Source organism: Micromys minutus (assembly GCF_963924665.1).
Source record: "Micromys minutus genome assembly, chromosome: 10".
NCBI classification, from domain to species: domain Eukaryota; kingdom Metazoa; phylum Chordata; class Mammalia; order Rodentia; family Muridae; genus Micromys; species Micromys minutus.
The window spans coordinates 62140650-62162526 of NC_137979.1; the positions used below are offsets into that span (position 1 = coordinate 62140650).

A 21877-nucleotide genomic window follows, 5' to 3' on the forward strand; every position below is an offset into this window, starting at 1 on the left:
CTACATTTCCCGGCGGGCGCTGCGCCCCCAACCGTGGTCAGCTGACCGATCCCGTGATCCGCTGTGAGTCAGGCTGGGAGAGCGGGCCCCAGCAGCTGCTACTTCTTGTCCTTGCCCCTGATCCCGGTCTCTGCACCTCGAGTCGCTGTGGGCAGACCCCGGTTTCCGCTGCACTTGGTCAAGTCCCTGGAGTGTCCGGACTGTGCCGGTGGGGAGAGCTTCCCCTTAAACCCGCGATTCCCATCCCAGGACTGGAAATCGGCAGTCTGGCTGCGTGGTTCTCTCATCTGGTTTCTTCCCTCAGGACTCAGGGGTTCGACTGGAGGAGGAGTGGTGACTGTCCTGGGCCGCTGCTGACCTCCGAGCAAGCGGAGCCAAAATGTCCCCGGAATCTAAAAAGCTTTTCAACATCGTTATTTTAGGAGTTGCCTTTATGTTTATGTTCACCGCCTTTCAGACTTGTGGAAATGTGGCGGTGAGTTGGAATCTGTATTCCTTCCTTTGAAATGCCCGACAGGATGCACTTCTGCTGTGACAATAAACGTTTACGTCCGCTATCACGCCAAGATTGCACCTCCCGTTTTTCAACTTACCCTTCCTTGTTTTCTTAATTTCGTGTATCAGATAGTTCTCGTTTATGGGGTGTTAAATACTGGCGTTTGTTACTCAGATGCGGCTTGCAGTTTGAGTATTGACCGGAGTTAGTTTAATTCTTGTGAGTGTTAAAGTCTACGTTTAGTGCTTGGGTGGCTAGGGCTCTAAAACTCATTGTAGGTACGGCTGATTGTTGGTTTCCCATCTCGTATGTCTTCTGCAGTTGAGTGTGGATCTGAGTATTTAGGTTTTCCCGAGGGGAGGGAGATGGCAAGACGTTTTCGTTGATTAGTTTTATCTTCCACACAGCAAACTGTCATCAGGAGCTTAAATAGCACAGATTTTCATGGCAGTGGATATACCAGGTATTGTACTGTGTGCATGATTTTTATTTTGCATGTTGTACTTCATACATCTCCTCGGGAAAACCAGCAATAAGATGTAACTGAATAGCAGCAACGATTGGGCCAAATCTGTCTCTTCTGATTTTAGAGCCAGACAGATAGATCCTTAGGTACAGACCCATACCTCCAAGAGTATTTGAATTAATCCTCAGAACCTACGTGGTGGAAGAAGAGAACCAACTGCTGCAGGTTGTCATGTGACTCTCCCACCCCCATGGCTACACCCTTATTCCATACAAAAATAAAATTTAAATGTAGTAATAAGAAGGTTACAGGCCAGGCATGGTGGTGCATGCCTTCAATCCCAAAATAAATGTGATGGTAAATTTCTTTACGATGATGACTTCAGGTTTTCTGTCGAATTAGACTTTGGGATTGAAAGCCTGGCTTCAGAACCGGAGTGCTGTGCTACTCCGGCAAGTTACCTCACTGACCTCCAGGTCTTGGCTAAAGTCATGGATCTACAGGTGGTGTAGTGCTTCCTGTTCAGTATGCTCATAAGTCTTGTCAACATCACGTTCTAATCCTACGAAGGGCTACAGTATAAACACTGGATCCCCGTGGGTTTGTGATTTCGTAATCATTGTAATCTCATTCTCAATTTGTAATTTCATCAGAAGCGTTAAGATTTTTATGCTGTTTAGACCCAGTTTTATGGGCAGAGAAAATGAAAACTTCACAAGTCTGGAGTACTTTGGGTTTATAGCTGGAAATGTGCTAAATACATGCACATCCTCTCCTTCCCACTGCCCTTCTCAAGTAGCTTTGATCCCTGTCTGGCCTGAAGCTTGCGGCATAATACGAGACAACCTTGAACTTCTGATCCTCTGCCTCCACCTCCCTAATGATAAGCTTAGAAACCTGTAGCACCAGACCTGGCTTCAAGGTTCCCTTTTTTCTATTATCCCTTCTTTCCAATAACCTACACCAAAGAATCTCAGCCCAAAGCCACCGAGAGCCTCTCTTTGCCTCACCTTCTGTAGTCAGGAAGGTGACTATGAGGCCTCTGTCAACCTGGCTTTAGCCTCTGCTGAGATACAGGACAAACTGGACACAGGCGGTTTCTTTGTGGTTAGCAGGGTCTCACTCTGTAACCTTGGCTGATCTTATTTATTTACTTTGGTTTTCTGACGTACGGTTACTTTGTGTGCCCTTGGCTGTTTTGAAACTCACTCTACAGACCAGGCTGGCCTCAAAAATAGCTGGTCTTAAAATCACAGAGATCCTCTTGCCCCTGCCTCCCGAGTGCTGGGATTAACCAATGAGCCACCTCCTCTAACTCTGGATTCTCTTTAAAACAAAACAAAACAAACAAAAAAACCCCAGAACTTTTTATTGACATCGAGTTGTATATGTTTATCTCTAGTATGTATACATTGTAGAATTGTGAAATTAAGCTTACATACACTCTTTAAATTTATTCAATTGAATTAAGAAATTTGAAAAGAAAACTTTACCTTGTAGTCCACTCTGACCTGGAACCCAGCTGTGTACTGGGGTGGCAGGCATGCCTTGCTGTGCCTGATGCTTTTTCTTTATTTCTCTGTACTTACGGGTTTGCTGTATCCCCCAGTTCCAAAACTCCTTATTTGGTTCTCTATACACGGCATCTGAGGATAAGTGGGTATTAGTGTCTTTTTTTTTTTTTTTTTTTTTTTTAGATAATTAAAACTTACAATTTTTGTTGTGCTTTGTTTTCTGAGTATTTTAAAGAACAAATGAAAGAATACATTCAATATCTGAGCAGCGTATTGAAGCCAAAGAAATATGAATTTGCAGATTCAAATGGATTATGCAAGTAAACACTGCCTAATAAATGAAACGAGGGCCCTCAAGGGCCTTCATTCCACTCTGTTCAGGGCATGTGTAGTAAGCTGGGCTAATCCCAGCACTCGGGAGACAGAGGCAAAGGAATAAGTTGTGAGTTCAAGGCCAGCTGGCCTACAGATAGTTGCCGTTCAGCCAGAGCTGCGTAAGAGGCCCTATCCCAAAACAGCAACAACAGAAGACATGTATAGTAGCAAGGGGAAAAAAATACTTGTAGTAGGATTAGGCATGGTATGTTTGCTTGTAATTCTGGTATGTGGGAGGCTCAGACAGGAGAGTCGTGGGTTTAAGGCCAGCCCTGGCTACGTAGTGATGACTCTGTCTCAAAATCAGCTGCCCATATAGCTAACCTGTATTTGTAACTGAGCTGTGTATATGTAACAGGGCTGAGGAATGAGTGAAAAATGTCCAGGCAAGTAAAATAAATTGAAGCGTAAGCAGGTTATAGCTTGGCTTGTTATCGATGGCAGAGGAGTGCCATGCTGATGCAGTGGAACAGGCCACTCGCTGGGGCCCCTGGAGCAAAGTCTTCTGGCTGGAGCCTGACTCACTCCTCTCTAAGTACTGGCTGAACTCAAGTCCACTTACAGCAGTTCTGTTTTCTGTAAAGTGAGGTTGGGTAGGAATGCTTTCCTTACCATCTAGACTTAAAAGAGGAAACATTTGTAAGGTGCTCAGCATAGTACTTCTTGCCACTCACTTTTGTTAAAAATGGTACTTGGAATCATGTTTGAAAGAAACATGATACAGATACTTAATACAAGCCAAACGTGGTGGCACACGCTCCCTGGGACAGACAGACAGGAGCATTGCTGCAGATTTGAGACCAGCCAGGGCAAGATTTAGAGACCCTGTCACGAGTAACAAAAACAAAACAAAAAGCCAGTTTTTATTGTTTGCATGCCTCTAATTTTAGCACTTGCCAAAGGCTGAGGCAGGATTGCTGTGAGTTCAAACTCAGCCTGGGCTACACAGTGACTTGCTACTTCAGTGGAGCCAGGGCTACATAGTAGGGCCCTGCCTCAACAACACCTTTATCTATCAACAACTAATAAGTTCATAAAGTAAATGTGTACTTTTTGTATGACATAAATGAGAACTTTATTCTAAGGGTAGAAATGTAAATTTTAACTACAGTCTATGACTTTTTTTGTGAACTCATAAAATTTACATATTATGAATCAAATTTTACATCATCTTATTTTCTGTACGTATATATGGGTGCCCACATACTGTAGTGCACAGTATGTGGAGATCAAAGGACAGCTTAGGAGTTGGTTCTCTCCTTCCACATAGTGGGTTCTGGGGATGGAACTCTTTGGACTCCAGGCTTGCACAGGTGCCTTTGACCACAGGGCCGTCTGGCCGCCTAAGCAGACTTTTAACCGTGAATTCTTGGGATGTTACTTAAGATTTTTGTTCTTTTTCCCCCTTCTGTATATTGAGCAGCTTGGCAATTATTTATGGCGTGTTCTCTGCTTCAAATTTGATCACTCCGTCGGTGGTCGCCATTGTTGGACCTCAGATCTCTATGTTTGTCAGTGGTTTGTTTTACAGGTGAGTGCGCCATCTTTTTTTTCATCACTTGTTTAATGAAGACCACTTCAGATCATCTCTCAAGCCCGTAGAAAGTGGTTATTTCAGGGGTCTGACTCGGCTTATTGCTCAGGAACACTGGAGTTCTAACTGACGAGTGTATCGAGTTGGTTTCTGAGACTGGGTCTCACAGTAGCCCAGACCCCCAGGCTGGCTTCAAACTAGAGATCCTCCAGGCTCAGCCTTCAGAATTTTTCATGTTATCAGGTTCCAACCAGCCTGGCGAATATCAACGTTTGTCTTACTGTTAATCAGAGTCTGTTGTGGTTGAAAAGAACCTTCCATGAAATAAGTTTGCTCTCTTTTATGCTGGTAAGCAGATATACGGTGAAATTAGGAGATGTTTCTGGGTTCAGCATTCATCCTGCACTGAGCTCATGGCAGTCTGTGCAAACCTGTGAAATGTACAAGCGGCTTGGGCTGGAGAAGGCTCAGTGACAGAGCGCTGGCCTGTCACACTCAGAGGTCCAGTCTTGATCTCTTTTCCAGGGGCAGAAGTGGTGGGGGCAAAGCCAGCTCACACCCATGCCTCTTTCATAAAGCCAAAGCTAAGAGTGCTTTCCAGGTGAAAGTCGAGGATGAGAGGCCTGTGCTGGCCCCGGGGCGGCAAGCTTAGCTCTGCCTCTCGTACTGTTTGACTGTAATGCACTGACCTATTGTATTTTAGCATGTACATTGCCGTTTTTATCCAACCTTTCCCATGGTCCTTCTACACAGCATCTGTCTTCATCGGAATCGCAGCTGCTGGTGAGCATCCCGTAAACACACTTCCCCTGTGCACGCGTTGATACGGGAAGCTACCTGATGTGATGCCTTTAATGAACTTTTGGTTTGAATTTCAGTCCTTTGGACGGCACAAGGAAATTGCCTGACAATAAATTCTGATGAGCACACAATCGGGAGAAACAGTGGGATTTTCTGGGCGCTCTTACAGTCTAGGTAATAATCTCTTTGGCACTCAGTCTGCCCCTGGGTTTCCCTGTGACATCGCCTACTAGATCTTTATCAGGTGTTACAGATTCACTCTTTATGATTTATATAAATCACATGGAATTATTTTACTAAAATTTAAAATTAGCAAACAAAATATTAACCTCCACATTAACATCCTCTGTAGTTAGGGCTTCTGGGTTGTTTATCTTTACACGAACTTAGGAGTGGAAGTCATTATCTGCGGTCTACAGATGAGGAGCCTAGAAGTTAACCCATGGAAATATGGCTATCTGGAGCCCAGGAGCCACATCCTTCCACCAGGCTGCACTCCCTGATAGCTGCGAACAAATGCACTCATCCAGAAGGGAGAGCAGCAGACCACGCAGTAGATACTTACTGAGAAAAAAGCCACAGCGGCCATTCTTAGTTGGTTCCGGTCGTTTATCCCGAAGAGCTTGGTGCAGTGGAACGCACCTGTAGCTCCAGCACTCACGAGGTAGAGGCAGGAAGATGGCAGTGAGTTCCAGGCCAGCCTGGAGCCTGCGAGAAGGCTCATGGATAAAAAGCACTTGCCACCACAGCCGATGACTTGAGTTCTGTCCCTAGACTCACCTGATAGAACAACTCCCTCAGCAGGTTGTCCTCTGACCTCCACTTGTGCACTGTAACCCTAGCACACCTCCCCTGAACAAACACCTAAATGTAACTTTTAAAAACATAGAAGATTTGGGGGTTTTTTAGACTTAATTTTGAATGTTTAGTTGTTGGTGATGGTGGTGGTAGGGACTGTGTGTGTGTGTGTGTGTGTGTTTTGTTTTCTGTTAGGCTGGCCTTAAACTCCTGGACTCAGTGTGATTGTTTTGCTTCAAGCCTCCCAAGTGGCTGAGACTACAGGTGCACCCCACCATGCCTGGTACAGAAGTTTAGCTTTAGGGAGTTAGAGATTAAGAAACTGGGAAGCTGGTGAGTGGCTGTTCTTTAGGGAAATATGCCAAATGGCTAGAGGTGTGGGTACTTAAACTGCAGTTTATTCACAGACTCTTTAAATTTTACTATTTAAAAGTAGCATGTTTGCTTCCGACTTATTCAAGAGTCCCCAGTAAGTCATGTGTGTCCCAGTGAATTGTCCCGCTGGGCAGTGCTGGGTCAGGTTACTGTCACGTGCTAAGGCAGGCGGGGTCTTTACAAAATTGCCTCCCGTTTTCTTGTTAGCTTCTTCCCCCTCCAAATAACAGGAATGGTTTAAAAAGCCCTAATTATGAGCTGGGCACAGTGTCCCAGGCTTTATGTCCTGGTACTCAGGAATCAGGAAGGCAGAGGGAGGTGGCCAGCCAGGGGTACACAGGGAGACCCTGTTTCAAGTGAGTAAACAACATAACCAGAGAACGCCAGTGATTCCCCAGCATCTTCTCCCTTTCTCCCCCACAGCTTGTTCTTTGGAAATCTCTACATATATTTTGCCTGGCAAGGGAAAACTCAGATTTCAGGTTGGTCTTATTCACGTTGCTTTATTCAGATGGTTTTGAAAGTGAACAGCAGTTCCACAGAAAGGCCTGCCTGCTCTAAGCATCACTCCAGGAAGCTTTGGCACCCTGAAGTTTCTTCTGATACTTGCCTTTTCCTAAGCTTTTGCCTCAGACTTGCTAAGTGAAGGCTAGTGTTTGTGGCTGTGCTTTGCTAGCGCGTGCTAGCCAGGCTCCCAAGGGTCTGTGCGTGCTCCCCTGTTGCCCTGTTGGATCTCTGCCCTCCCCAGGTTAGAAGTGAAGGTTATGTTCATGTTCTTGGACTGGTTTTTTTTTTTTTTTTTTTTTTTTTTTTCTCTTAGTATTCTCTGGCTGAAAGACGAAGATGGAAGTGGCTGTTTCCTTCTACGTTTTTATTGATTCCTTAAAATAAAAATGTGATGAGGAAATGTTTCACTGCCCAGGGACAGCCAGTGGGTGTGACACTAACCGGCATCGCCTCAGCTCATCCACTCTCTCCTTTTGTCCCTAGAGAATGACCGAAGGACAGTGTTCATTGCTCTGACAGTGATAAGCCTTGTGGGGACTGTTCTGTTCTTTCTCATTCGGAAACCAGACCGCGAGAATGTCCTAGAAGAGGAGTCTTGTGATGACCAAGACATGGAACCGGCCGAGTAAGACTCCTGAGACATTCTTCGTGTTAGACTTTGAATAATCGTGACTAAACCATTTTATTCCAGCTACTGACATGTCTGAAAGACAGGCACGGGGAGAACTTTCAAGCAAAGATGAAAGAGCCACAGGGAACAGAAGGGAAGGTCCGTCTGTAGAAGGGAGGCTGTGAAAGATCCCCGGGTACTTAGGTCCTCCTTCCCCAGCTGTCAGGTGATCCTCACAGGACAAAAAAACCCTATCATGTCATGTCCCTAGGTCCCAGTTTCCTGCTCTGGTCAGCAGCAGCCCTCTCTCCCATTTCCCTGTGGGAGGCTGGGCTGGCAGGCATGGGAACCAGATATTCTGTCTTCAGTCCTGTGTCTGCGGCCCAGCACTCACGCTTCCTAGGGCTGTGGTGTGGGTGAGTGTAAGTGCCCTGCAGGACTTGAGGCACTAATAACCTGAGCCATTTCTTTCTGTGTTTCAGATAAAAGGTCACCAAGCTTAGTGGGACATACCTGTAGTCCCAGTACTTGGGAAGTGGAAGCAGGAGGATTAGGAATTGAAGCTCACCCTCTACTGTATAGCAAGTTCAAGGCCAGCCTAGGCTACATAAGACCTGTTTCATAAACCTTACAAACCAAAAATTATGGGTGATTTGTCTACAGTTACAGGTTTGAGAGGGAGAAAAAAAGAGAAACTAGAGGCTTATTTTGTTTTTGAGTTGACAAATTATGAAGATTTTTTTCTTACAACTTTTCACCCATTGTTAAAACTTTTACATTAAGCATTCTCTATTACCATTTACTTGTTTGTGTGTCTGGAAGACAGGATCTCGTGGTGTAGACCAGACTGGCCTCAAACTCACAAAGATTTACCTGCCTCTGCCTCTTGAGTGCTAGGATTTAAGGTGTGCACCACTATGCCCGGCTACTGTGCTCCTTTCTAATTAACAAACAGCTCATAAGGCTCTCCAGTTGAGAATTTGCACTGAGTATTTAAAATGAAGGACGGTGGTCTTTGGGCTGAGTATATGTTAACATGACACAGTCACGCATCACATGAAGGGTCGCCGTAGTGACAGACTGCTAAATGACAGCTGGCCCATAAGATGATGTCACCTCTCATGGCTCAGCAGACTGTATGTGTGCACTCTGGGACCTGCTAAGCGGTCTGAGGGTTTGTTTCTTAACTTCGTGTTACAGCAGTAGTGAGCAGGAACTGGAGAAGGGGATCCCGTGCCCATGGTAAAGTGTAGTTCTGGGAAATGATGCTCAGTCTAGTTAATATTCTCTCGTCCTGAACTGTCACCTACATTCTAAACTTCTGGGTCTTTGTTTCACTATACTACTGACAACCATGTGCGAGCCCCAGCAGTGATATGTTCTTAATGGACTCAGTTTCAGAGGTGGCAGAAGTAATACACCTCTAAGAAAATCTCAGAGCACCCCAACTGCCATTTATAGGTCATACTCTTGTCTTGTGTCAGGTTTATTTTTAAATTTAAAAAAAAATGTTGTAATCATGTATGTGAATGCTTCACCTGCATATGTGTCTGTGTACTGTGAGTGTGCCTGGTGCCCTTAGGGGTCGGAAGAGGGCATTGGAGCTCCTGGGATTGGAGTTACAGATGTTTGTGTGTCACTGTGTGCATTCAGGGAATCGAGCCCAGGTCCTCTGGAAGAGCAGCTACTGCTCTTAGCCACCGGGTCGCTCTTAGACCCTTACTTTTAGTTTTTAACACATTTGTCTGTTTGCGTATACATGTATCTGTGCTTGAGACAGGATCTCATTTTATAAATCTGGCTGGCTTGGAACTCCCTGAGAGCCACCTACCTGTGCCTTTGACCTGGTGAAATTAGAGTGAGACGTCACACCTAGCGGAGGCCCATGATTTTACAGACCTCAGTGGAATTGGGGCAGTCAGTGGCCACGGGCCACTTTTTCCCCTTGGGAGTTTCCAAGGGAGAAACCAGTCTGTTTTATTTTCCCAGGTCTGCCCAGAACAACGTGACAAAGGCAGTGGATGCGTTTAGTAAGTATTCTCTGTGTCTGAAATTCAAGCGCTATTTGGAAACACCTTCGGCATTTGCCTTCCCCTTTCCCTGGTAACTCTGGATTGACGATCCCCAGTGTTTTCAGTCTTCCAGGTATGCGCTTCTAAGGTACCTCAGTTTCTCCACCAGTGTCTCTGACACGGGGGCTCTTAGGAATGAAACATAGTGCCGCCCATCTAAGGAGTGTGTGAGGGCTAGGAGGAGGCCTCAGCTGTGGGGACTCTGTGTGTGCCAACACAGGGAAGTGAGGAAGCCCCGGGCTGCTCCGGAAGTGAGGAAGCCCCGGGCTGCTCCTTGGAGCAAGCATTCCGTAAGGTTTCTTGCTGCTGTGTGCACAGTGGTTCTGAGGCTTCTTCCATTCCAGAGAAGAGAGCTGAGGTTTCCAGATCTTTACTGAGCCCTCTCTGCTGTGTACAAGTAACCAAACAGTGCTGGAAGCGTGCAGGCCATTTTATCCAGTGAGGTGGAGATGGGGAACACTGCTTGTTCACGAGGTTGGGATCAGGTGGCTCAGTGGTTATCAGTGTCCACTGTAACTGTTATAAACAAGCACCATCTATCTCACTGATACAACAGGCTGTGAAGAAGGTCAACCAGCTGGTCAGTAGGTGACTGGAGTGGATTTGAGCCCAGACTGATTCACACGGGAGATAGTTACTCCCTCAGACATGGACAGCTCTGACTATAGCCTCCCAGCTTCTTTGCTTCCCAGCAGAGGCCCTTGCTGAGGCGGTTACTCCATAGAGCAACCTGCTGTAGGCCATCAGCTCAGAATTTCACAGTGCCTGTGGCCCGTGGGGATATGAGATGTTGTCATGTCCCTTCTGCCAGAGTGGAAATTTGTGATCTCATCAGCTGATGCCTGGCTCAGAGGTCACAAGGCCTCCTTTCAGAAGGAACCTAGGATGTGGGACATGTCTGCTCTGTCATTAGAGCTGTTTAGTCCAGCTTTTATACACTGCCTGTGTTTGAGGGATGCAGTCATAACTATAAATTATAAATTGGGGTTTCGTGTATTAGCAAATAGGGTATAGCTGTGTTCCCTGCCGACATGTGAGGGCACCGGAGGTCTGGCTTTCCAGCTTGTGTGCCAGATCAGTCACAGCCAGGGAGTCAGAGAATTGAGGTTAAAACTCACAGAAGCAGCAGTTTAGCAGCTTTTTCTAGTATCTAAGCACTTGAAATGAGCGTTCTGCTTACATGGCAGGCTGCATTTGTGTCTCATGCATTTTACTTTGAAGGTTTAGGTTCTTTGTTTTTGGCTTCAGTGGTGAGAGGAATGTTCTGGCTGAAGGAAATGAATGCAAGTCTGTCCAATGTCTCTCCTTACAGAAAAGTCTCTGAAGTTGTGTGTCACCAAGGAGATGCTCCTCCTGAGTGTTACGACAGCCTACACAGGTACAGCTGCTCCTTCTGCCCTGTCGCTTTGTGGTGATGGCCGGAGTCCTCAGGCTCAGCTCTGACTGTACAGTGCTATCCTGGGTCACCTCCTGAGGCTGCTTGCAGAGCAGCTGCCACCAGAGCCTCTAAGACAGTTTCATACACACCTTCCTGGTGTTAGATAGAAGACTGAGTCAGTCGTCATCAGGGCTCTGCCCTGCTCTCTGAATAATCTCCTCCCTCCATGGGCTCTTCATGTGAGTGACAGGAAAGCCAAACCTCAGAGCAGCCAAAGGCCACAGGGCCGGACCAGGTGCAGTGTGTGTAGCCTGGACCAGTGAAGTTACAGCAGCAGGGAGCACTCAGGACGTACCCAGGAGGGGCCAAGTACTGACATGTCTTAGGGCACTAGGGCAGTGCGAGCCGGAGGATGTGTGTGCGCGTGCGTGTGTTTCCTCGTTTATGTCTGCACCATTGTTTATCACTGCCAGTGCAGGCCAGAGGAGAACATCAGCTCCTCTGCAACTAGAATTACAGAGGTTGTGAGCTGCCGTGTGGGTGCAAGCTTTACAGAAAAATGCCAGTTTATGTTTTTACCAAAGACATGGGAACTGCCCCCTGGAAAACTTACTATTGACTGGGGTTTAAATCGGGGCTTTTAGATATTTTTTCTTCTCTTGATTTTTTTTTTTTAGAGATTTATTCATTTATTATTTGTAGGTACATTGTAGCTATCTTCAGACACACCAGAAGAGGGCATCAGATCATTACAGATGGTTGTGAGTCTTCTCTTGATCTTTAACAAGAAATTTTTATGTAATTCCATGTTGGCATATAAAATATAGATTGGTATACAGAGCCAAGATACGATGGGCTCACGCCTTTCATCTCAGCACTAGGGAGGCAGAGGCAGGGGGAGCTCTGAGTTTGAGGCCAGCCTGGTCTGCAGAGTGAATTCAGGACAGCTAGAGCTGTGTGTGTATGTGTTTCTTGTTTGTTTACTTTTATTTGAGACCTGACCTGTTGAGCATAGGGTGGCTTAGGACTCACTGTTTAAAATTTAAAATCAAGTGCTCTGGCCCAGTGTGGCGCACACACCTGTAATCTCAGTTTGACTTTCAGATGAGCAAGGCCTTGTGTCCAAAAAAGGGAAAAAAAATTAAAAGTGTTGTAATTGTGCTGAGGATGTAATTGCATAATCGAGTGGTAGCGTTGGCCTAGGAAAAGCAGGGCCGTAGGGCAGAGTGCTAGCATTGGAGCAAGAATCGGGGGCAACCCAAAACCACAGGCTGGAGTGGTGGCCCAGTGGTTAGGAACACTTGTTGCTCCTCTAGAGGCCTCAGGTTTGGTTCTCAGCACTCACATGTGGCTCATGTGACATACATGATCCAGTTCTGAGATCCAAAGGTCTCTTCTGGCCTCTGTGGGCACTGAGTACATGTGACACATAGACATGCATTCCTCAGGCAGACACCATAAACATAATAATAACTCAGCTGGGAGGAGTTGCACGCCTTTAATCCAAGTACTTGGGAAGGAGAGGCAAGTGGGTCTCTGAGTTTGAAGCCAGCCTGGTCTCAAAGAGTCCCAGGACAGCCAGGCTACACAGAGAAACCATGTTTTAACAAATAAGTAAACAAACAAACTTTTTTTGGGGGGAGGGAAACCTAAATGAACAAAAAAGAAAACCAACCTGAGCCACATACCAGCAGAAAAATGCAAGTTTGAGGTTGGCTTTAGCTACATAAAAGTAAGATCTTGTCTCAAAAAACCACTTCCACCACCACCAACAACAACAAAAGCCACCAACAGCTGCAAACCACTAATTCCCCTGGGTTGTAGGGGCTCAGAGTTCAGAGAGCCTGCATCAGCTCGGCCAGGTTCTCTCATAGTTGTCATCTTGCTGTGCAGTCACTGGGCTGGCAGAAAAAGCAGGAAGCAAGCCACCCTAGTGTCTCCAGCAGGAACACTAATCTCATGAGGGAGCTGTCTCACGGTGCAGTCATCTGAAGGCTGAGTTTCACGTGGCTTTGGGAGAGGGCTGTGCAGCATAAAGCCACCTGCTCCGGAAGTATTGTAGTCTCCGATTTTCTGTCTGTGTGTCCTCATGTTCACCAGGCTCAGCTGCTACTAGACACAAACCAGACATAGCAAAGAGCCTGGCTGTACAGTTAAATTAATCCTGTTTTCCCCCCTAAGGTCTGGAGCTGACCTTCTTCTCTGGGGTGTATGGAACCTGTATTGGGGCTGTAAACAAATTTGGGACAGAAGAGAAAAGTCTCATTGGACTTTCTGGAATTTTCATCGGCATTGGAGAGATTTTAGGTAGGTTTTTTTCTTTTTCTAGTTTAATAACCTTTTATCCGGAGTCAGGCTGGAAAGCTGGTTCTGTCGGAGTTCAGGGCTAGCCTGAGCAATAAAAGGAGACCCTGTCTCAGTTCTAAAAAGGATGGAGAGCCAGGTGTGATGGATGACTTGTGACTACATCCTTGGGTCTTGAGAGGTGGCAGCAGACTGATGGAGGAATTCAAGGTTATACTCGGCTGTATAATGACTTTGGGCTAGCCTGGGCTACTTAAGACCTTATCTCAAAAGGAAAGAAAAGCAAAACATTTTGTAAGCATAAAGAAAGAAATCTGAGGTCTCCTTCATCTTTCTGTCCTTGAGTTTCTGTCTTCTCTACTTATTTTTATCCACGTGGGTATATTTTATTTCTTGATCACCACTAATTTTTTAACTTTTGCTCATTTATGTGTACACGAGGGAGTGAGCACACAGGCCAGTGGAGGGCATCTGGAGTCCTCTATCACTTCCTGACATTTCTTTGAGGCAGGGTCTCTCCCTAAAGTTGGCTTTGACAATTTCTTAGGTAGCCTTTGGGCCCTCCTTGCAGCTGGGCTTGGGTGCTGGGATCAGAGCCCTGGCTGGAGCGACGGCACCCGGGCAGAAGGTGTGCGATTAGGCAGCTATGGCTGCTCTGGCTCTGCAAGGTGGTTCAAAGAAAGCCTTGTTGCTTAAGGGGACAGTCTGGTTCTCCTGGAATGATGTCATTACAGGGTGAGCTGTCTTAAAAGTTTAGATGGAATGTTAGAAACCTGCTGGCACCTTTGTGGGGACACTCATTGTAAAGCCTGATTGTAAGGAACCTCAGGACGCTCGGGTTTGTGCTCGCTTTCAGCCTCAAAGCAGGGTAAGACAGCTTGGATGCCACCAGCTTCCACAGCCTCACATGGTGGCTAGTGTGTGTGTGGAACTAGAGTGTGGCCAGAGAGCAGGAACAGCAGAGACTGGCGGAGGGCCGGCTGGGGGAGGGGCGGGCCTCATCCTGCCTTCCGTTTCCTCATGGGCACAAGTGAATCACAGAACTCGGGAAAATTCTAGATGTACTCTGTTGCTTATTAAGAATTGCAGGTTAACAAAAGGCTAGGTACTCCAAGAGTTGTTCCCCAGAGGGTCTATACCAGCGGTGTGGGCACAAGGGGCCAGGGCAGAGTGTGGCATCTCATTGTGTAATGACCCCAGAACCTAGATCAGGGTGATGGACATATCCACTACCTCATGTCTTACCATTTCTTTGTCTTGGGGAACTTCAGGTCCTTTCTACTAGCTGTTCTGCACCCCACGGGTAACTGTCATTAGCTGTAGTTACCCCACTATGCTATAGAATGGTACCTTTTTTTTTTTTTTTTTTTTTTGAGACGGTCTTGCTGTTGGCTGATTTGAAACTCACTATGTAGAATTAGGCTAGCCTCTAAACTTGATACAAGTTTAACAAGCCCTTTGCATGTTAGAAGTTTAACTGCTAACCTTAGGGGCAGGAGGTGTTAGGACTGACCTAGAGTCTTGAACTTACCAGGTCACCTGGCTGCTTACCCCAATCTTTTTTTTTAAAACCCTGAGACAGAATCTCACAAAGTTGCCCAGGCTCCTCCTCCCTTGGCCTCCTCGGTCCCTAGGTGATTAGGACACGCCACCGGCCATAGCACTCAGATGAGTGAACCTTCCTAAAAGCCTTTGTTGCCACCCTACAGTTTGATGGGGATTCGTCCAGTCATGAAGCGGACAAGCTGTGACCAGAAGACAAGCATGGGGTGGGTGACGTGTCCAGCAAGGGCCTGGGCTACCTGAGACCCAGTCTCAAGCAGCAGTGGTAGTTGTGTTCGCGCTTTCGATTCTGACTAGGCCACAAGCATAGGAGGTGTATTGGGGGCGCTCATTCACAGAGAACAGCAGAGCCTTGCTGGCTAGAACCGCGTGTGTGTGCGTGTGTGTGTGTGTGTGTGCTGCGGCCGTCCTCGCTATTTCCTTTGCGATGGTCTGTTTCGAGGAAGACCCTGGACATCCGAGATGCATTCCCCGCTCCACATCCTAACCCGTGACTGGCTCTGTGGTGGGTGGAAACCCCTGAAGTGTCCTGTGTCCTCACCTACAGGTGGAAGCATCTTCGGCCTGCTGAGCAAGAATAATCGCTTCGGCCGAAACCCGGTCGTGCTGCTGGGCACCCTGGTGCACTTCGTTGCCTTTTACCTGATCTTTCTCAACATGCCTGGAGACGCGCCCATCGCCCCCGTGGAAGGGACCGACAGCAGTGCGTACATCAGGCCCAGGTACTCTGCCCTTTGGGTGGGTCCAAGTGGGGCGTTTAATCCTCAGTCTGTCAACTTTGTGAGGTCACCTGTCAAGAGTTGGGAGAGCACAGTCCCAATGTAGCTTTGCAATGGTTGCTTTTAGCCTCCGCCCTCCTGGGCCCTCCTTGGATCCATGCAGGACACAGAAGTAGCTGATGAGAATATTATCCTCCCCTTTTTAGCAGCGAACTATTCCCGTGTAGAGGGGGACAGCGGGGGACAAGGAGGAACAAGGCGGCAGCTGTCGGCTGAACAGCTGCTCAGTCCTTCATGGTTTGAGGGTGTCAGTTGACTTCATTCAACTCTAGTTCATCATAGATGAGGGTCTGGGGATAAAGGCACAGACCCAAGGGCGCCTAGCCCAAAAGACAGTGTTTGCTTTCCAAAGAGAGTAGACCAGAATGTACTAGGCTGTGAGGGTCTGTGCATGCAAGCATAATTGTTTACTCTGCTTTTGTTGGGAGCAATGTTTTATATTTTGATGATACTAAATATTTGTGCTACACATTTAACCTTTTTTTAAAGATTCATTTTTTACTTATTTATGCATTTGTATACTTATTTATTTATTGAGACAAGTTTTTCTTCATAGTCCTGGCTGTCCTAGAACTCTCTGTGTAAACCAGGATGGCCTGGAGCTGACAGAGATCCACCTGGCTCTGCCTTTGGAATGCTGGGATTAAAAACGTGTACCACCACCCCCAGCATGTTTTTATTTATTTATATACATATACGTGTGGGGGGGGCATGTTTGGTGCCTGTGGAGTTCAAGAGAGAGCATTGGGTCCTCTGGTGCTATACTCATGAGTTCTGGGAACCAAACTTAGGTCCTTCACAGAAGCAGTGCATGCCCCTGACCACTGAGCCATATGTCCAGTCCGATGTATATTCTTGTTTTTTTTTTTCCTTCAGCAAAGAAGTTGCCATTCTGTGCAGTTTTCTGCTGGGTCTGGGAGACAGCTGCTTCAACACCCAGCTGCTTAGCATTTTGGGTTTTCTGTACTCGGAAGACAGCGCGCCGGCCTTTGCGGTCTTTAAGTTTGTTCAGGTAACTGGAGTGTGCTGCAGTTGTTCCCTTCCTGTTCCCCTCAGTCACCCCTCCCCTGGGTAAAGGGGATTGTGAGGAGAACCGGGCACAGTGGGCTTGGATGGGTGAGGTTTTAATTCTGGTCTCTGTATTTACTCAGATGAGTACTTCCTTAGGTCCTGGCCCCACCTCCACAGTCCCAGGCTTCTCCTGTGCACTCAGTTGTACTCTTATAGCGCCCACAGCTTGCTGGACTGTTGCTGTCGGGGGAGTTGGGGCGTTTGTGAGCTGGTGACCAGCAGAGTCTGTCTGCATGGGCACCTCCAGTTGCAGATGAACTTTGGGTCAGAAGTAGCGGGCTGACCACGGAGCAGCTCCATCTGGAGGCCCCGGAGTCACTTGGTGATCTGTCTTGTTTCTTCCAGTCGATCTGCGCAGCCGTGGCCTTCTTCTACAGCAACTACCTCCTCCTCCACTGGCAGCTCCTGGTCATGGTGATATTTGGGTTTTTTGGAACCATTTCTTTCTTCGCTGTGGAGTGGGACGCTGCTGCCATCGTGGCCCGAGGCTCCGACTACCGGAGCATCTGATGAGCCGAGCGTCTCCAGGAAGCACAGCTGCTCATGTGACAGCTGGTTAAAGGGACTGCCTGTCCGTCTCACAGTCACGGGACGGCCCTGTGAATGGAGAGTGAGACTGGAAAGTCGGGCAGGGTCGATAGTGAAGATTACAGATTGTAGCGGCTCACGCTAGTGGAAAAAGGGAACCCCACTGTCAGTTACAACTGTTCCAAGATGTTCGCCCACCCCCTCAGTTCCTCACAACCACGTCTCCCTAATCTTTCCCTCTCTTGGAAAGATCCTGCCTGGTTCGCCATGTGTCACAGGGATTCTTGCTGGCGATGGAGTGTGTTTCATTCTTTTGAAATGGAAAGCAGATGCCACTCTGTGTGTGGATCTGGGAATGACTTCCATTCCATAGCAAGGATGCTGAGACACAGTTGTTTTGAGACAGGATCTCACTGCACAGCCCAGGCTGGTCTTGGGCTTGCAGCCCTCTCCCGCCTCCAGTGCTGGGATTATCCTAGGTGCCCAGCACAGGATTTAAAATACTCCCGTCTTTTTGAGTTCGTATCTTGATATGCAGCCTTGGCTTGCCTGTACTTTGTACACCAGGCAACACTCCTGCCTTTGTCTCCAGAATGCTGGGGCGGTGAGAACATGCTACCACACACCGCCTAGGCGGCCTGAGACCTCAACCTCTCTTTAAATGCTTTGTTGAACAAGTCTTACTTTGTCACTCCTGGCAAAGGGGTCATCAGTTATGTGTCATGAGGTAAAAACTGTCATTTGTCAATAAAAGCATATTTGGAGAAGGAAAGGATGTTTACTGGGGGAGGACTTCTGTTGTGGTTGTCAAAACTCCATCTTTCCTGGGAGAATGCTGAAGTCCTGCAGACTGTCTGCCATGAGAACTGACACTCTTACATTTGAGATGGTAAACTAATTAAGTGTCAAGATCAGGTCTTCTGTATACTGCAGGTTGGTCTCCAACTTGTGTTCTTCCGAGCCACGAACAAAGTCTGGTGTGTGTGTGTGTGTGTGTGTGTCTGCTTGTCTGTATGTGCATTGTGTGTTTGCCTGTCTGTAGAACTCATGGAAGTCAGAACAGGGATTGAATCCCGTGAACAGCATTACAGGCAATTGAAGACCATCCAATAAGAGGTGTGGTGTCTTAGTTTCCTCTTGTTGAGCGCTGGGATTAAAGGTGTACACCACCAGTGCCCAGCCGAGGCAACTTAAATTTAAGGGTTTATTGGGGCTTCAAGCATCAGAAAATGAGTGTGATCATCATGGTGGGAAGCATGGCAGCGGGGCAGGCCTGGGTCTGGAGCAGTGGCCAAGAGCTTACGTTTCATCCACAAGCTGGTGGCAGAGAGCTAACTGCGAATGGCTTCTGCTTCAGAGATGTTTTAAATGCTTATGAGCACACTCTTCAGACACACCAGGAAAGGGCATCAGACCCCATTACAGATGGTTGTGAGCCACCATGTGGTTGCTGGGACTTGAACTCAGGACCTCTGGGAGAGCAGTCAGTGCTCTTAACCACTGAGCCATCTCTCCAGCCCCCAGAGGGATTTTCTTAAATGTGATGTATGTATGTAGATGTTTTGTCTACATGTGTGTACACCAGAGGAGAGTTCCCATGAATCACTGTTACCAATGATTGTGAGCCTCCATGTAGATGCTAGACATTGAACTCGGGACCTCTGGAAGAACGCCTGGTGCTCTTAAGCACTGAGCCACCCCTTCAGCCCCTGACTTGGGCTTTTGAAACCTCAAACCCCACTCCTAGTGACTCTTCTCCCAATCCTTCCCAAACAGTTCTTCCAACTGGGGAGAGCCAAGCATTCAGCTACATGAGCCAACCAGGGCCATTCTCATTCAAACCACAACAAATACCAATGCTCTTAATCCTGAGCCATCGCCACAGCCCCATATTACAGAACTCCCTTGCCTTTTCTCAGCCCTCATCCCTTCTCAGGTGTGGCAGCCACTAACTTCCTTCCTATATCTGGATCTCCTAGATATTTCATATAACAGGAGCCCTCTCTTTAAATGTGACCATCTATCTGTCCAGAATACAGTAAATCCAGCTCAGAGAAATGTATCGTTTTCCATGACTTTGGGGTTGATTTGTTGTTTTAAGAAGGGTTTGTGTTTCGCTCTCTCCCTCCCTCCCTCTCATTATTACTGATTACGTGGTGTCTATCAGAGGCATCAGATCCCCTGGAGCTAGAGTGCTTGTGAACTACCTGTTGTGGGTGCTGAAAGCTGACCACATTCACATCCTCTGTAAGAGCAGTGCACACTCTTAATCCATGGGCCATCTCTCAAGCTCCATGCTTCAGTTTTTTTGAGATAGGATATTGTATAGCCTAGGTATGTAGTGTAGGCTGGCCTCACACTCCTGCTCCTCCTGTTTCCACCTCCTGGATGCTGGGAGTGTAGACATGCCTGCCATTTTTGACTATTTAGTGCAGCCCTTACAGAGGTCCCCTGGTCTGGCATTCTTTTTGGTTTTGTAAGGTCGGGTACAAATTCATGTAGTTGAATTTGGCCTTGAACCTTGGATTACAGGATTGCACCGTTTTTAAAGATTTGTTTTTTTAATATGTGTAAGTTCACTGTCACTGTCTTCAGACACACCAGCAGAGGGCATCAGATCCCATTACAGATAGTTGTGAGCCACCATATGGTCACTGAGATTTGAACTAAGGACCTCAGGCACAGGCTGGCTCTATGAGGAGGACCGGTGTTCAGCTCCCTCAAACTCTTAAGGCAGGAATCCGCCAAGGACCATCTTCTGTTCATTGTCGCAAGGGGCTGTGGGAACAACTCACAACAGGGCCGTTGTGTTCACCAAAGCAAGCAAGAAAGCCTCAGAGAGCAAAGGCAGGATGGAAGCCCTAGTCCTAACTCTTGAAAAGGATACCGTGTCACTTCTGTGATCATGCTTGTCACTGCTTTCAGCACACACCCCACAAGTGCCGTGGGTTGATAGTTGACTGTCAGGCCTAAGCTTTCGTATGAAGAGGAACCAGTCATGTGTTCCTGTGTTTCCCCAGGCTCTTGCTGGGGATGGGCTGCAGAGCCGTGTGACAGAAGGTGGCCGAGAAGTCTCTATATGTCCCTAACACCTGTCAATGGGGAGAGGACGTGTTGAAGTTGGAGCCCAGCTTCTGGTCTGCTTCCTTACTGCTGTGCCCTCATTTAAGCTCTGGGTGAATTCAGAGCCCACATTGGGAGTTCCAGGCCTTCTAAAGCAATACCATGAGACCCTGTCTCAAAACAGCAAAAAAAACCCCAAAACACGGAAAACGAACACAACATGTGACTGATGCATAAAATGCATTGTGACACATGCTATGGCACTGGTAAACGTCGAGGACACCTTGTTAAGTGAAAGAAGCCGGCAAAACGTTGAACACCGTATGGCTCCACTTACGTGAGGTACCTGCCAGCCAAAGCTCATCGAGACAGTAAACTGGTGGGCAAGGAGGACACGGAGGTTACAACGTGGTGGACACTGTCAATACCGCCTGCCGAACATACCACTCAAAGTTGCTAAGATGATAAGTTTATGAGAAGTCATTAGTGTCTTGAGCTGAGCATTGGGGCTCAGAGCTTCAATCCCAGCACTTGGGAGGCAGAGGCAGGCAGATCTCTGAGGTCAAGGCCTGCTGCGGTTTCCAGTTAATCCTGCTCAAATTGATCCTGGCTGTGGTGGTGGTGGCGATCCCCCAGTGACCTGGGTTCTCAAATGAAACACACACACACACACCTTAAACAGCTCAATGGTTGGGCTACTTCTAAACCTCTAAGTGGCTAACATTCCTCTCCAATATTCCTGAGTTATTACTAAAACTATCCCATCTTGGCTGCCCCGGACCCAGACCTGCAGCACCCTGTGGCTGAATTTCCCAGGACCTACATGGTGATTATGCTCTCTGTCTCAGAGGTGACATCTCCTTTCCCTTCAAGGTGGCTATCTCCCTTCCTGCTCCTTCCTCAGTTCGGGGCCCTAGGAATCCTAAAGTCCCGCCTCTGTCTCCCTGCCCAGCCACTGGCCACCTTCAACTTTATTCACCAATCAAAACCAACTGGGGGCAGGGTTCCTCAGCATCTCACTTGCAGAGTGCAGACACTTTTGAGGGACCAGATTAACATGAAAAAGCAGCGTTAGACCAAATCCACAGCAAAGACCTGGTCTGCATAGTGAGTCTCAGGACAGCCAGAGCTGTGTGTAGTGAGACACTGTCTATGAAGTCATGAAAAATTGCATTATTGTGGTAGGGCAGAAACACAGCTTACCTGTTTGGCTACTGTGCATGAGATCCTGGATTCTATCCCCAGTTCTGGGGGTACAGATGGTGAGGGTACAATAGACAGCAATGGGGAGCTAATCCCAGTTAGCTATTTGGGGAGTTCAAAGCCTGTTAAGGCAACAGAGTTTAAGACTAATTTGAACAACTCTATGAGACTCTTCGTCAAAAAGTAAAACCTGGGTGGGTGGGGGGCAGATTTGAGAGGCAGTTGGATTTCTGAGCTCAAGGCTAGCCTGATCTACAAAGTGAATTCCAAGGCTACTCGTGATAACCCTGTCTCAAAACAATAACAAAACTATTAACTGAATGTAACTACATATGCCTGTCATACCTGTACTCATGAAGCTGAGACAAAAGGTTTGATACAGGCCTGCTGAGATTCTAGTGTGTGTGGGGAGGAGTAGAGAAGTGGAGGCTAGCCATGGA

The 21877-nt window shown here is 47.3% G+C and overlaps 1 protein-coding gene across 2 annotated transcripts; it reads left to right on the forward strand.

Moving 5' to 3' along the window:
• The first annotated feature begins 51 nt into the window (after positions 1-51).
• MFSD11 (major facilitator superfamily domain containing 11) lies at positions 52-17902 on the forward strand. Of its 2 annotated transcripts, none has more exons than XM_080922763.1 (14): positions 52-63; positions 305-475; positions 904-959; positions 4275-4382; positions 5089-5168; positions 5264-5360; positions 6783-6841; positions 7350-7491; positions 9466-9506; positions 10861-10926; positions 13108-13233; positions 15341-15515; positions 16449-16584; positions 16989-17902. In XM_080922763.1, the coding sequence occupies exons 2-14, from the start codon at positions 380-382 to the stop codon at positions 17151-17153; spliced, it is 1347 nt and encodes a 448-aa protein (XP_080778889.1). In that variant the 5' UTR covers positions 52-63; positions 305-379; the 3' UTR covers positions 17154-17902. The 2 variants fall into 2 exon arrangements, with proteins under 2 accessions (XP_080778889.1, XP_080778888.1); XM_080922762.1 differs by lacking the exon at positions 52-63 and adding an exon at positions 81-208.
• The last annotated feature ends 3975 nt before the right edge of the window (positions 17903-21877 follow it).

Excerpts from the sequence above, each read along its gene's own strand:
- MFSD11 (XM_080922763.1), top strand. The coding sequence starts at position 380 with ATGTCCCCGGAATCTAAAAAGCTTTTCAACATCGTTATTTTAGGAGTT. Across the intron at positions 4,383-5,088 it reads GTCAGTGGTTTGTTTTACAG|CATGTACATTGCCGTTTTTA; the intron begins GTGAGTGCGCCA and ends ATTGTATTTTAG. Across the intron at positions 13,234-15,340 it reads CGGCATTGGAGAGATTTTAG|GTGGAAGCATCTTCGGCCTG; the intron begins GTAGGTTTTTTT and ends CCTCACCTACAG.